Source organism: Anolis sagrei, chromosome 1, assembly GCF_037176765.1.
Source record: "Anolis sagrei isolate rAnoSag1 chromosome 1, rAnoSag1.mat, whole genome shotgun sequence".
Classification (NCBI taxonomy): Eukaryota; Metazoa; Chordata; class Lepidosauria; order Squamata; family Dactyloidae; genus Anolis; species Anolis sagrei.
The window spans coordinates 261,327,088-261,343,583 of record NC_090021.1 but is presented as its reverse complement, the minus strand read 5'-3'; the positions used below and the strand labels follow the sequence as shown (position 1 = coordinate 261,343,583).

Here is a 16,496-nt window from a genome sequence, read left to right as displayed (position 1 = left end):
TTTGCTCCTAGAGCTCGAAAATCATTTGTGATCTTTTGAAAGGTATGCCTTGCAGTATCATTGGTTCCTACATGAATCAACATGAGGGGAGGACGGTGATAGGGCTTGAGGAGCCTGGTGAGCCTCTGAGTGATATGGTGTATTTTTGCCCCCGGTAGGCAGCATATTTCTCGAGCCATCCCATCCGGTCTGGAAATGACAGCTTCCGTTCCTCTAAGGAGGGAGTCGCCTACTACCAAGACCTGTTTACTTTCAGGAATGACAGGGCCCCTTTTGTGCAATGTAGTGTGTTGGTCTCCAGAAACGTGATCCTGTTGGTGTGAATTGTGTAGGTGAAAAGTGTTGTCCTCCTCCTCGACATCCCCGGTGCATTCGTCAAGGACAATCCATTGAGATTCGTCCAAGAGACTATGGTTCTCCTGTATGTGTTCCTGTTGCTCCTGGTCTATGGTTGGGGATGGTACACCTGCAGGATTGTGCAAGTGTGAATGTTGTGAAGTGTTGTCCCAGTCAGGGCTATAGTTAGTTGTTTTCACTTGATAACCTTACAAAGTGGGGCCCCTGAAGAAGTAAATCAATTGATACTGATGCTGACATGTAATGATATTTTATATATTAACAGCTACCGTATTCTTAGAGTTTTGGAAAAGACGAAGAGCAGTACTAACCTATGATTGGGACCTCATAGACTGGGAAGATGAAGAGGTAAGATTCTAACAAAATGATTTTAATATCCACAGCGATTTAGTTTTAATTTTGCCATGATATCTGATGCATTATTCGTGTTTTGTATGGCAACAGAGTTTAGTTTAATCGTAATTGTTTTATATGCATTTAAAATTCTTATCTGTGGCAAAAACTGGGGAGCATGGAAAATTTTGTTTTTGTGACAATTTATATTATTGTATTGTATTATATTAAATTCTTTAGATATTAGAAACATACTTTTAAGAAGAATGGATAAACAGCTTTGTGAAGAAATTAATTACATTAAAATAGATGGCTGAAAGCCCATGATGTTCTACCATTGCTATTCCAGAGCAGTTAAATTTCTCTTGTCCTCTCACTTTTAAGGCCTTGTTGCCTCCAGGAATGGATTAATGAGGATTTCCCAATCTTTCAAAGAACACTTTGGGATGTGGTGGGAGGCGATGGTTCAGGAATGGGGTGGAAAGAGGAAGACTTGACCTAAGGAGACAACTTTCACTTGATTCTGCTGCCAGAAGCAGTTTCATAAGAGCTGATTGATTGGATTTAGGCTATTTACACATCTATCTCCATATAGAGGACTTCCTGTTGGGATGATAGTATGTTGGATTCATAGTCAAGTATTGAATTTCTGCATGTTTCTGTAATGTAAGTAGCTGTTGTTACATTACTACATAGGACAGCCAGCAAAGTCACTGATGCACAATGGGATGACTGCACAATGAGACTAGCTAGTAGCGCCTGATGTGCCTTGGGACACTCTTATGCATCTTTGCAATTCACTAACAGAGTTTCTTAGTACCTTTGCCATATAGAGCTCAGATGCCAGTGGTGTTTAACTGGTTAACTAAATTTCAAATGCAATTTAAAAATTTACCCTGTTTTATAAAGTATATATGAAACATGCAAATGAAGAGGGAACTATGTCCCTAAAAGTCTTTTATCGTATTACTGGTCAGTCACCTCAGATGTGAACTGCAAGAAATATTTATAATTTCAGGAAGAGCTTCGCCCCCAGTTTGAAGCAAAATATTCCGAAGTGGAGCGTGTAAATCCTATAACAGGAAAACCTGAACCATTTCAACCCTTCCCTGATAAACTTAGTCGGCTGATGGTGTCTGTGTCAGGAATATTCTTCATGGTAAAGTCTCCAAAATCATTTTGCAAAGGACATATGTGCTAGAGAGTTAATATTATAGTAAATAAGATAATTGGTTCAATATTTGTATGGCCTATACAGTCATATAACTCCTACAACTCTCCAATGAATGGCACCAACTTGTTTCTGGTGACGAATTCATTTTTGACCAAATACTACTTATGGGCTTATGTTTTTTTGAATAATGTGAGTTAGTTTGAGCTTTTTCAGGGAATTTTTCACCCAAAAGTATGGGCAGAGGTTTGGAGGATTTGAGAGTCCTGGGAGTCCTAAAAAGAGGTTTGGTCAGTATTATTGGTCATTTTCAAACCAGACTAAACAAATGGTTGAAAAAAGTCAAACAAATCTATAGTCAGTTTTTTTCCATATTTTAATCAGATTGTTTGTTAGGTTTTCACACACACAGCCCAAAAAAATAAATAAATAAACATAATCAGTTTTGTCTGTTTTCAGATTTCATTAGTACTCACAGCAGTCTTCGCAGTTGTTGTCTACCGCCTGGTGGCTATGGAGCAGTTTGCCTCTTTCCAGTGGTATTTCATTAAAAAATATTGGCAATTTGCAACATCAGGCACTGGAGTCTGTATTAACTTCATGATCATCATGTCACTTAATGTTGTAAGTTATTTATCTTTACTCTTTCTGAAGTATGATATAAATCATGTATTAAAATAGAGAATTGGTATACTCTTTTTGCTTTGGCATTACTCTACAAAGTCTCCTGTAGTTGATGATTCTATATCCTTTGATGTTTTTTTTTTTCAAAAGATCCTCCAGGCAACCTTTTTTTCCTTAGGCCATCATGCCACCATTATATTATTACTAAGGAACAAAACACAGTTGTGTGTAACAGCAACATGTGCCTTTATGCCTGTGTGTGCTTGCTGCATTAGAGAAATTACTACTTAAGTATTTCTCTTACTATTATCCATGTTTTAAGGCTTATATATAGATCATACGAGCAGGTACAGGCATGTTTGTAAGGAAAACAAAGCTCTTACCAGAAAGCAAACACTCCAGAAAATGAACATCAAGTTTAAATCATATTAAATCATAAGCCACATATACATGACAGAACAATGGGTGTGGTTCTCAATTTCATTGCATGATGGAATCCTGGGATGACACATGTAAGACTAGAAATACTAGTCTAGCAGTATTTTTAATCTCTCAAATAACTGTCATTTATTTATATATTTATTATTTGAGAAATTTATATCCCTCCTTTCTCTAAGCACAGACCCAAGGTGGCTACAACATAACAAAAATACAGTATAAAAGTTAAAACAACTATAAAAACATAAATATTTGAAACAGGAAACACAGTTCAAATCATATAAACATTTAAACCAAGATAAAAACCCGGAGCTTCCTTACAATTCCTTTGGCTTAATTAAATGCTTTATTGAAAAGGAATTCTTCACCCCCTTCCGGAATGCCATTAAAGAAGCAGCCGATCTTAATAAGAATATTATAATAAAACTTTATTTATGTCCCACCCTATCTCCCCGTGGGGACTCTGGGCAGTTTCCAGCAACTTGTGATAAACATTCAATGCCATGCAATACTAAACTAAGAATGAACTAAACGAAACCACCCAAATCCCAAACCATGCCAAACATCCACATCAAAATAATAATAAAGACAGCACCAAACATTAGACAATGACATAACTAATTTATGTTTTCACAGTTAAACATTAATAACAGACTGAAGGACAAACACCAAAAGCGATAAAAACTTTTTTAAAAAATTAAAAGCCAACATAGCCAGAGTGACAAGCCATTTTTGTTCCGTAGTATCATTGATCTTCCATGCCTCCTCCTCGCTATGTGCTTCAGTGCATAAGAAACATTTTAATTGTTTTTTAAAAGTGAGTAAAGAGGGGGGCATTTTGATTTCTTTTGGGAGGGAGTTCCAGAGGCAGTGTGGAACTCCTCAGGCAGTGTGTACCATAACATAGGGGCCACCTAAAAACAAGCCCTCTGTGGTTCTCTCAGCATGCTTCACAGAAAGTGCCTTGATCGATATCAAAGTCTCTCCCCACTGAATACCCCAGAGTCCATGACATGATGCAGGGCTACTTCTGGTGGGATGCCATGGAGCTCTGTGTCAGCAGCATTGAGGCAGCAGAGTCCAGTGGAGTTGAGGGTACGCAGAACAGAAGAGGGGTTAAATGGGGAAATGTCATGGGAATGGAGACTATCTAGGATTATGGTGATAGTTTGCAAAATGTGTGTTCATTTCTGATTTCTTGGTAGGTGTATGAAAAAGTTGCCTATCTCCTAACAGATTTAGGTGAGTAATAGTTACGGCTGCTGTGATAGTTTATATCTTGTCTATAATTGTGGAAATATCTATTACACTTTAATAATTCAAGTGTCTAGGGAAGCAGAAATCATCATATATCCAATAGCAAGATAGCTGTTGTGCATGAAAGAAAATTAATCTGATTGAAAGAACAACATGTCCTACAAGATATTAATCAGACACAAAGGCCTTACAAAATGTTTAGTGAACATGTTTGACTCACACCTTCATTTTGCCAATAACTGCTCTGCAAGTCTGCCAGTGGGATCTAATTGTGGAGTTTGTTTCCAAAGGTACCAACTCAATAATAATAATAATAATAATAATAATAATAATAACAACAACAACAACAACAACAACAACAACAACAATAAAAACTACTACAACAACAGGTTATTGGCGGCAGCACATTGTTGGCTAGGAGTAGAATATTATGTACAGATCAAAACTATCATAATGTATCAAATTACTTTGGTACAGGGCTTAGAAAATTGCATTTTGTAACAAAAGAATGCATATTCCCAGCATGTTTTTTTTCTATTCCTGTAAAGATTTGTTCAGATTGATTTGGTACCTTTTAGAAACTAACTCCAACATTGTAAAAGGAAATGTTGATTTATTGTAATGTAGTATACAGTGGTTTAGTACCTTATTGCAATAATTTAATGTAGTATACAGTGGTTTAGTACCTTTATTGCAATAATATTGCAATAATAAATACTATAAATATCCGCCATCCTTGGATGATCCTGGAGGGACAGAAAATTGATGCCAAGAGCCACTGCCGTTATCCACTCCAAAAAACCCCTTTGTCAAGATGAAAGAGCTCTTTTAATGAGTTCCTGGCAGGCTAACATGAGTGAGTTTATTGGTGCAAATCCCTGAGGTGCATGCAGCCAGAGAAAATATCAGGATGCATGGAAGAACATGCAAAGGCCCTTATGGGGTGAGTGGGGGTGCTGCCCGGAAAAGGCGGGTTTGGGGAAAACATACAGCTCTTGATGTAGGCTTTTAGGCCAAGGCAATTAATACTTCAGTTAATTATGGAGAAAAATGTATAATGTAAAATCTTTCAGAAACTTATCTTGTTTTGTTTTTGTAGAACATCCTAGAACAGACTCGGAGTGGGAAAACAGTTTTGCCCTGAAAATGTTTCTCTTCCAGTTTGTCAACTTAAACAGTTCAATTTTCTACATTGCTTTCTTCCTTGGAAGGTATATTAATTTCAAGAGTTGGGGAGGGTTAAAAGCATAAAAAAATAATTTTATTATGTACTAAATTGGTTTATTAGATAGATGAAGACACGTTTTGATTGCATTAAACAGTCTGTTTATTTCATTTATATGCCTCCTTTCTCTTGAATCAGAATTATTTGTTTGATAGAATCATAGAGTTGGAAGAGATCACAAATGTCATTTCATTCAACCCCATCCTGTCAAACAGGAATATGAAATAAAAATGATACTCCATTGTTTATAAAAGCAGGGCTGTCAAAGCTGTCTAACAATAAAATGAATAAAAGAGTTAGAAATTAAAATATAAACCAGCTTAATTAAAGCAGTCTAGAACAGTCTGTGGCCCTCCAGGTGATTTGGACTCCAGCCTCCAGAATTCCTGACTATTGGATAGGGTGGCTAAGTCTTCCGGGAGTTGGAGTCCCAAACACCTGGAAGGCCACAGGTTGTGTAGGCCTGGTCTACAACAAAGATTCTCAATAGACCTTTGGTCCTCAAAGCAGCTTGGGCTGAGAACCACTGATCCAGGGTAATACAGAACACTAAAGAGAAAGTGAATTGTACTTGCTTCCCCAACAACTAACTATAGTACGGGAATCTCCACAAATCAATTTTATGTGTATATAGATAAAGACACAAATTGAAAAAATATGTGCACATACATTTATGATTAAAATACATTTCCCTGTTTCAGAAGTCCTCACTATGTATGCTTGCTTTGGGACTCCATAACCAATATCAAGTATCAATAATTGCATGCCGTTTGCAATACCAGCACATGTGGTGCCATCAACTTGAACCCCTTCCAATGTTTTTGACTACAATTTCTATCAGCTCCAGACTATTGGTCAGGGTGATGGTGATAATAGTCAGTGCCCTGAATCCAATTCTTTGTCCCAGCCAGAGTACACCCACTGGAACAAAATGTATGTCAGCGTTTATGTAATTCTAGTTGAGATATAGACAGTAAGCATTTTTATGGATCCGGGTTGTAGAAGAACGATAAACACTTCCTCTTAAAAATCAGTTGTTGTCAATTACCATATTTACTTCAGTCTAATGCTTACCTTTTTAAACCAAATTACATTGGCAAAACTCAAGTGTGCATTAGATTTGATGACACATTAGAATCACATACATGAACCCACCTATTTTTATTTATTTATTTATTTGTTTGTTTGTTTACAGTATTTATATTCCACCCTTCTCACCCCACAGGGGACTCAGGGCGGATTACAATGTACATATGCATGGCAAACATTCAATGCCATAGGCACACGACTTATGTGAAAGACCAGGAGGGACCCAGAACCTCAGAATTTAATCAAAAATTAACTTAAAGAGCTTTCAGATTTTTTAAAGAAATTTTCCCCTTCCAAGTTTCACTCACAAATAGAAATCTCATTTTACAGATTTGCTGGACGCCCTGGAAAATACAACAAACTTTTTAACAGATGGAGATTGGAAGAGGTAAGGTCTTTTTCATTCATACCAGCAGGCAACATCACCATAGGTTTAACATCCATTTACACAATTTATTTCAGTTTGCTCCTAACAGATGAATAATGCCCCCCAATAATGTCTGATACTTTATAAAAAATATTGCATAATATAATAAAAAAACTATATATGTCTGTTGATTGTGTTTTTTCTTACATATATGGTAAAAGATAGAAAGTGATGAGTTTTCTGTAATCATTTAAAGCTAAAATCCCTTAGGAAATGTGAATATAGTAACATTTCTTCCTTTAGTGTCATCCTAGTGGCTGCTTGATAGACCTCTGCTTGCAGATGGGAGTTATCATGGTTTTAAAACAAATGTGGAACAACTTTATGGAGCTTGGCTATCCGTAAGTACCATGGAAAGTACCATTTTTCATAAATATATGACGACGGAAATGTAGGCCAGAATTCTATATCGGCTTCTTAGTTAAGTATACGTAAGTAACTTCTCCTGACCTGACACCTCCTCCACATAATGGGATGTAAATTTATTCAACTGTGTTCTGATTGGAAACAGAATGGACCTCCTTTTCCCCATGAAGTTGATGCCCAGTTAAGTAGCTTGTGAGAAAGAGCTACGATCATGGCAATAGTGTCAAAATTGTGAATAAGTAGTAGCTGTGAATACTAAACAGTTCAGATTAGTAAATCTGGGTAACGCTACTGTATACCCAATCACTATTTACTCAAGATTTTGACACTGTTACCAGAATCATAGGTTCTCATCACTACTTTTGATGGGCATCACTGAATGGGGAGAAGATAGTCCATTCTGCCAATAACTGGGGTGTAAGTGAATGATGTTTCTATCTGGGAGAGAGTCCACTTCTGTGTCTGAAAAAAATGCACATTTATTGATGGTATAGTTCAGAGCTTAAAATTTATGTAATATTAATTAATTTGTGAATAATGTTTCTGGAGTGGTTTCAAGGAGACCCAGTTCACCCTGTCTGCCAGAAAAAGAGGTGGTCTGAGGAGTTTGGGAAGTAGTGTTCAAGCATGTGAAAACAGTCTTGGAAGGTCATCTGTTGCCCTAAAGTCACACTTGCCCACTTGTACAGTTTTGAACAATGTTGTATTTTGAAAAATTATCCAAGAATGTTTAGAAGTGCCAAAATGCTAATGACTTGATGAATCACTACACCAGCAGGGATTTCCTCCCCTTAGGAGATGAAAGTTAACAACTAATGAAAGCAATTCAATGCACATTTAGGAAGATAGTGATTAATAAAGTCATAATCAGAATGATTTCATACCTATTGCAAGTGGCTTAGATTTTACACTCTGAGTATCCAATCTAGGTTACTACAAAACTGGTGGTCACGGCGCAAGATCAAGAAAGGAGGCCAGTTACTGGAGCATAAATTTTCTCTACCTCAATGGGAAAAAGATTGGAATCTACAGCCCATGAATCTCCATGGTCTGATGGATGAGTATTTAGAGATGGGTGAGCATGATAGTGGAGATACTGTTTTTTCTTATACTGGACACATTGACAGATTCAATGTCATAAAGTTATTTTTTCAGTCATATTTTTGATATAGTGCTCCTTCCTCCCCACTTTCTAATCTCTGGACTTTCTTTCCAGTTCTACAGTTTGGCTTCACTACTATTTTTGTTGCTGCTTTCCCACTTGCACCTCTACTGGCATTGCTTAACAATATCATAGAAATCAGGCTTGATGCATATAAATTTGTTACACAATGGAGGCGGCCGATGCCTGCAAGAGCAACAGATATAGGTGAGAAAAAGCACATTGCATTACAGTATGTGGGTTAATCTAGTTTGTGATTTTTTAAACTTTGTATTTTTAAAATGAATAATAATAACCTAGTTTGTGAATATTTTAAAGTGAAACATGATCTACAATTTTTACAAATGAAATGTAAATTAGAGAGTAGGGCCCCTTCCACACAGCTGAATAAAATCCCACATTATCTGCTTTGAACTGGAATATATGCCAGTGTAGACTCAGATAACCCAATTCAAAGCAGATATTGTGGGATTTTCTGCCTTGATATTCTTGGTTATATGACTGTGTGGAAGGGCCCTCTTATTTTTAAAAGAGTTAACTATTTGGGTGGGCAACTGTGATGCACCTGGGCACGATGTTACTAACAAAAATACCACAAACATGAAAAAAACTGGATGGAAAATGTTCAACTGTGTGGTGAATTGCTTCTCCTCAATACACAATATGCTCTTTTTTGGACAAAATAAATGATGGTCAGAGGCTACAAAAACAGTATTAAGATGGGAGCAGCTGCTTGTATCCCTATGATCGCAGTTTGCATACTGGTGTTGTAGAACCTGTTAAGGTATTCCTGTTATTACTGTGTATTGTTAACGTGTTTTCATCTATACATTATCTCTCTTTTTTAAAAAAAAAAAAAAGCTTAGACATGTAGATTTCCTTCCTGATATTTGTGTGTTTTTATTTATATTTTCTCATAGCTTAAACCATTGACACATACATAGTAAATCTACTTGACACTGGTCCTATTGATTGCACAGAAAGCAATACTGTCCCATTTCAGATTTGCTTGAGAAAAATGTTTATTTTCTATTCATGGATTTCTCTCAGATGTATAGAATGTTAAGTAAACAGGCTACAGCTTCATACCATAGCCCTTTTTTAGATATGAAAGGCATGGTGAAAAGGATTCTCTTAATTGTAAACCCTATTTCTACTGTGCTGGCATGAAACATAAACATAGTGCAGTCAGATTTATGATCATACAGTAAGATTTCTTTCCTTTGTCCTTTGACCACAGATCACCTGCATCTCTTTTTGAAAGGTCTTCCAATAGAAATAATATAATCAGCTCCAACAAGTTGTTTTTTAGTAGCCTGAGTGGGGCAATGTGATGTTTAAAATATAAAACATCATTGAATTAGAACTGAGTTACTTTCATGACTCAGAAGGTGACTTTTTAAAGTAATCCATACTATCACTCATTGAAGTTTAAGTACTCTACATTGATGGAAACATGTTACTTATTGGTCTTATTCTTCTACTACTACTTTCCCTTAATATTTGAGAAAGAATCACATAAAAAGTGGTATAAACAAATAATTCGTATCAAGGGTCCTTAATTTTTTAAAAGAGGAAAACATTGTTCATTGTATATCAGTTTTTTAAAAAACACTGTTGTTCTTCATCTGATTTTTGAAAGTTAATAAATAAACATAACTAGTCACATGTAATAGGGTTACTTGTGATTTGTTAATTGTGTGTTCTGGCTACTACATTGATATGATGAGCAAAAGGATATTTTTATGCATGTTGACAGGATTTTTTCAAGTTTTCTGCCATTCTCTCATCAACCTTAATTTACTGGCACAAGGTTTTGAGTAATGAAAGATCACAGAAAAAATAACAAGCAACACAACAATTAATACAATATATAAATCACATTATTTATAAAGACAAATAAATTATATGCTTCTTTAACACTATAAGAAAAAGCAGGAATGGCTTACTTTTAAAAATGTACATGTATAAGTCGTTTTTGGCCTTTTGGAGCAGATTCAGAGTTGTACTGGAAGAGATAACAGTGCTCCTTCTGGTGCCTGATGGATATTGCTGGCTAAAGCCCAATCCTTCTACTATTATTTTTGGACAAGACTATTGAGAAACCCCAATATTAATCCCAATTTGAACCCAAACAAAATCACCTTTGGAATGCGAGCTTATAATCTATGAGCCATGTCTAGTGTTTCTGGTTTTGGATTTTGTCTTATCCTAAATATTCTCTGCTAGGTATTTGGTATGGGATCCTTGAAGGAATAGGAGTCTTGGCTGTAATCACCAATGCTTTTGTTATTGCCATTACATCAGACTACATCCCACGTTTTGTATATGCATATAAATATGGACCCTGTGTTGATCAAGGATACAGACAGGAAAAGTAAGTATACTTTATATATCTGTTTAGGTGCTGTATTTTTTATCATTTTGACAAATGTTTCTTAGAGCCTTCTACTTATTTCCTCCTTTCTCCTCCTCCTTCATCCCTTTTTCCTCACCTTTATTTGACTGTACAATTTACATTTTTATTACACTTGCTACACTAGATGTAATTGTTTGCACAGATGGCAATGCAAGCAGGATCAGAAATCGACCATAGTATTCATTCTGTATTGGATCACTGAGATCATCCAATTAGTAGCACTGTAATACTAGGAAAAAGGTACCCAAAGGTCTACCTATTCTATTATTATTCTTGACACAGAATGTTATTTTCATCACCTTGGAGAAAAGAATGACATATGTATCTCCACAGACCAAAGGTTCCCCACTCACCCCCACCCCCACCCCCACCCCTACCCCTACCCCTTTAGATGCTGAATTGATAGGATCGAAAACTTGGAAAGGACCTCTGTATTTAAGCAGGTCAATATGAGAAAAGATGCTCCCATGCCTGCATGAGTATGGTTTTGCACTAATAGAGGTCAAGGCAGGGCAACCCATTTTAATGAGTCCTTTAAATACTCACTATAGCCCCTTCACTTCCATTCCCTGAAATTGCCCCTTTGAGTTAGCTGCAAATAACTAGAGGGTATCAGAAAAAAATAGGAATCCCAAATTATGCACACCATTACTACTGGATGCAACTTATAATGCAGATCTTTGTTTCAGCTGCTGAATTTTTCTTCACTGACAGCATTTTCTTCTTGTGAAGTCTTTACCATGTTTGCCTATGAGGGTTTTTTTTGTTTTGTTTTCTAGTTTTGGTTTTTGTTTGTTTGTTTGTTTGTTTGTTTGTTTGTTTTGGAAATCTGATTTAGTTTCCACATCTGAAAAGAAAATCTTACAATTTACATAACAAGACACCAGGGACCTGCGGTGTCTCATCCCAAGATTTTTAGTGGGATATTGTGGGGAGAGGATGGATTTCAAATCTCAATATTACTTCTTCTGCATATTGAAGAATCCAATATAAAAAGGTGGCTAACTTAGAGAAAATGTCAGCTGCTCTTAAGCTAATTACAATATTTTAGCATTCAACTGATTAAAATGTATATTTTTTTTCTGGACACATCAATGTTACTATCACAACTCATATTTTAACTGACAATGTGTTTTCTTATTCTTCGGCTTTTCAGTTACACATTTAATAGGTGGGTATGTATGAAGGGACTATTGCTTAGCACAGATAGCTGGGTTTTTTTCTAATTCTGCTTCATCATCCATAGCAGTTTCCTGGCCTTAACCTTCTTTGCAATATCTCCCATATTTATCACACTGGGAGGAATACAAGAATGAGCTTCAGACCTTAGCTTCAGTCATATCTTCATCAAATGCTGTCATTAAAATACCTTGACATAAACCTCATTTGATCATGAACTGAATGAGACCAAATCTCCTGTTGACTGTATTCTCTCTCAAATAATATCAAACTCCCCAAAGTAAATGATAAATTCTATGTTTTTACAGAGATTGCTCTTTGTTTGCTTTCAATCTAATTTCAAATGACATACAAAAAAATGAAAAAGATTATAGCATACTGTGGTAGACATCGATTGTTTACATTTTCTCTCTCTACATAACACTATATGGTGCTAAATTTTCTCCAGAGAAGATTTTATGTACCATCAAAGGACCAATGTTTAACTTTTGCATAACATGTTCTTTTTCCTGCTGTTCCTGAAGCTTGACTCCAATCAGTTGGATATCCACTTGTAAATACGTTTATTAGGACCTTATGAAGCCAATTCCATTTGGCTACTTGCAAATGTCATAAACACTAATCAGAAGTCTGTACTTCACTGAGTAGATCAGATCTTCCCCATGGAAGGCATTTTATTCATGATTATAGACTTATCCATGCTTGAAGGCCACAGAAGGCATAACGTTGTCTTAGGTCATGGTATGCATTGTAAGAATCCCTCTCATACTCTGGGGTAGACACAGGCCACTTGGTGCAGCCTGGCATAGAAGCTGGTACTAAAATGGATGAAAGTTGAAGCTTCCTTGAAATGTAGCAAGACTTCAATAAGTATTACCTGGACACAGTTCAGATTCTTTGCCCCATGGTAAGTTGTTCAAGAAGATTTCATATGTAGTTCCCCTTCCAGGACAATTTCCACCCATGTGTGCAACAAATACCTGTCCAGAAAATAGGAGGAGAGATCCCCTATTATCCCCTACCATTATACCCCACTTTTCATGTCAACAGTTGCATTCATTACTTCATTACTGAGGTCCTCGTGCACAGTAGTTAGCATGCAGACTGATATTGTGTGTGAGGACAATTTGGTGCACAAAAGAATTTGGTGCACAAAAGCTGTTTTTATATTGTCATTTGGCACCATTATTAAAATTAACCCAATTTTTTTCATTCTGGGAAAGGCGATCTACTTTATTGAGCACCAATGAGTTTGTCAGTGTTTCAAAACTGAATGTGCAGCTTGCAGACAATTATTTACCAACATTTTTTCTTATATTCAAATTAAATTTTCACTTATGTTCATCCTTTCCAAATATTCCAATGTAGCAAGGATATTCTTGATTAATCTTTTGTCATTCTACTTTTTCAGCTGCTTTTAAAATGTCCTGCTTTCTCTGTTTTCCTCCCACTATCTCCTTTTACCTTCAGCTTACTGGAAGCTGATTTCAATTTGCAAACATTCAGTGGGAGAGAAAGGAGATAGTAGAACCTTGTCCTTCTCAGTAGGCTTATGCAAACGCAAATGGCTGCAGCCTTGCTTCCTCTTCCTCCCCAATTAATAAATTTCATCATCTGGTCCACACTCTGGCATTGCTTGGCCATACATCTGAGTATGCATCTGTGAAATGTTTGGAGGGTATGCATATTTTTCCCAAACATAATTGTCTTATATGTCAATGTTTTGAGGGTTCCTTGTAACATAAATCTTGCTATATCATTTTTAAAAATAAATAATAATTTTGCCCTCATTATCCACTGACAATATGATAGGCATGGCATAATAACCATAGGCAATGGCAAGGAAAGTGAAGAGAATATGCTTTGTGGGCAAAATCTTTTATGACCTTTATTTTGAAATACTTACTTGGTATTGTTTTTTCCAGATGTTTGAGGGGATATGTCAATAGCAGCTTATCAATATTTGATCTGAGTGAACTTGGTATGGGATATTCAGGATACTGCAGGTAAGTAGTATAGAAATAAATACATAAATACAAAAATAAAATTATTCCTTTTAGCTGGGAAGAACCTCACAAAACTTTCTGGATGCTTAAATAAATTTTAATCTTATTAAATCTTACTAATCTGAACATTGCAAATTTGATATGGGATTGAGATTAAGGTTTTGAAACTGCTCTAACAAATTTCCTTTGCAGTGAATTCTAGTAATTATTTTTCATATTTCTATGTATTATTGTGTATTTTTGTTTATTAATTATGTCATATATTGCTAGATATAATTCTCTAAGTCTTGAAGCTACTTACATTAACAGGAATTTATTGCTTGATTGATCAATTTTGAGCATTTATATGCCATCCTTCTCACCTGAAAAGGGACTCAGGATGGCTTACAACAGGTATACCAACACAATATATTAAAAATAATATTTACAATTAACACAATAACACATCAAAGCCCAACAAAGCAAGGAAAATATAATAAATAACTGAAATTTGTTTTAGAATCAATGAAAAATGGCATTTGTAAAAAGTAGACTGAAGCTTTTCCCATAAATAAAAAAGATGTATAACAGCCTGTGGAACATCAACATATACCATCAAGGACAAGGACAATAAAACATAGCCTTATAAATGTATATAAAATCACTAATACCCCACCAATCACTACCCATCTCTGCAACTTCAGACATAATTTATCTGCTTAATCTGACAAAATCATAGAGGAAGGACTTCAACCCCTTGACAGAGCTTTGCACATCGGTGAAACAGATGCTAGCCCTTTGTCTGTGGATCTTATAACTTTAAATACGAGAACCAAAAGTTTGAAACAGTCCTGGTCCAGATTGGTACACAATGAAGAGATCTATGTGGAGAAGAGACATATGAATATGTAGGGAGATTTCAAACAACCTGGGTGGCACTGTTCTGAAATAAACTCAAAAGAAGAAGAGAAAAAGAAGATAGTCCTGCCAATAAACTATTAAAATAATCCAGATGTAAAATCACCAGAGCCTGGTCAAGCAGTTTTAACAGTCAAAACCTAAATGTTCAAAAGATGGAAATGACATGCTGATAAGGGGACACAGGGACAAATAGCCATCCATCATTAGGTCCCTGACAACTAAAACAGGAATCATTGGCAACCCTGCAAACACAGCAGAAGGCATGAAAGAAGGGCTGGGGGGGGGGGGAGAGAGGTTAGGCCAAAACACCAAGATTCTGTTTTTTTCCATATTCAGCTTAAGACAAGGTGGGTCTTAAGAAGAGGTGGTTATCCACATCACAAAAATCCATAAGCAGTCCATCACAAAATTTCACATAGAAGCATCAATTGATTTAAAATCCTGGAAAATCTATGTATCAACTGTATAAATATGATACTGAAAACAAAAATCTGAAAGAAAGAAAGAAAGAAAGAAAGAAAGAAAGAAAGAAAGAAGGAAGGAAAGAAGGAAAGAAAGAAAGAAAGAAAGAAAGACAGAAAGAAAGAAAGAAAGAAAGAAAGAAAGAAAGAAAGAAAGAGGGTGTATCGTGAAAAAGGAAAGAACCAAACATATTGTTGTGGTACCACACAATCTTAAAGAAATATATAATTCATTTTCACTTTTGATTCACTTATATTACAACTTACCTTCATTCCACTTTGGTATGAGATCTTCAGTAGTTACTCATATATGACAATGAAGTTGTATGCATGAATCCAAAAAAATATTGCCAAAGCATTATTCTTTTGTTTTGCTTTTTTACAGGTATAGAGATTACAGAGCACCCCCATGGAGTTCAAATCCTTATGAGTTCACATTACAGTTCTGGCATGTTCTTGCTGCTCGTCTAGCTTTCATTATTGTATTTGAGGTTAGTGAAACTGAGAAGAATAAATGGGAAGCCATTTATTTATTATTTAATGCATTAATAAATAATGTGTACATTAAATAATAAATAAATCTTTATTTTAAGATGACAGTCTTTCCATAAACTGTACTATCAAGCAGCCAGGTTTAACCATACAGCTGAAATGTACATATTTCAGGATAATGTGGGTTTTTAATAGGAAAAGCAGGGATGAATTTGGCCCAAAGGTGGATGTGGGGATTGTTATTCCCAAAAGATCGATTTATTCAGACAGAAGGTCAACTGGGAGCCGAGAACTGCCATGGGGCAAACTTGGGGCTGCGTGATCCCCCATATAGAGATTGTACTCAAATGGCCAGAATTCTGTAAGCCCAATACAGTACACCTCTCAGAGGAGAGGAAGGTTCTGTTTGTGAATGATTTAAAAGAGGGAGTAAAAAGCATGTGGGCCAGACTAGTGGGGAAAAGGGATTAGGTGGATGCCTGTTCCTTTTGGAGGCATGGTAAAGGTGAAATAGTCCGGTAGGTAACATGGCAAACACACACCCATAACAACTTTCGGGGGCAGGGGCCTGAAAAGTGAGTTACCCTTTG

At 36.0% G+C, this 16,496-nt stretch overlaps 1 protein-coding gene across 4 annotated transcripts in view; it reads left to right on the top strand.

The window, feature by feature from the left end:
• Positions 1 to 16,496, top strand: part of ANO3 (anoctamin 3) — a 345,000-nt gene that overhangs the window by 323,714 nt on the left and 4,790 nt on the right. For all 4 annotated transcript variants that reach the window (XM_067462700.1, XM_067462699.1, XM_060765901.2 and 1 more), the window contains 12 exons: positions 623 to 705; positions 1,709 to 1,849; positions 2,321 to 2,485; positions 4,129 to 4,165; positions 5,280 to 5,391; positions 6,825 to 6,882; positions 7,165 to 7,262; positions 8,217 to 8,362; positions 8,504 to 8,656; positions 10,679 to 10,826; positions 13,973 to 14,053; positions 15,800 to 15,905. In XM_067462700.1, the coding sequence (XP_067318801.1) occupies positions 623 to 705; positions 1,709 to 1,849; positions 2,321 to 2,485; positions 4,129 to 4,165; positions 5,280 to 5,391; positions 6,825 to 6,882; positions 7,165 to 7,262; positions 8,217 to 8,362; positions 8,504 to 8,656; positions 10,679 to 10,826; positions 13,973 to 14,053; positions 15,800 to 15,905 (1,328 nt within the window). The remainder of the gene's footprint in view (positions 1 to 622; positions 706 to 1,708; positions 1,850 to 2,320; positions 2,486 to 4,128; positions 4,166 to 5,279; positions 5,392 to 6,824; positions 6,883 to 7,164; positions 7,263 to 8,216; positions 8,363 to 8,503; positions 8,657 to 10,678; positions 10,827 to 13,972; positions 14,054 to 15,799; positions 15,906 to 16,496) is intronic.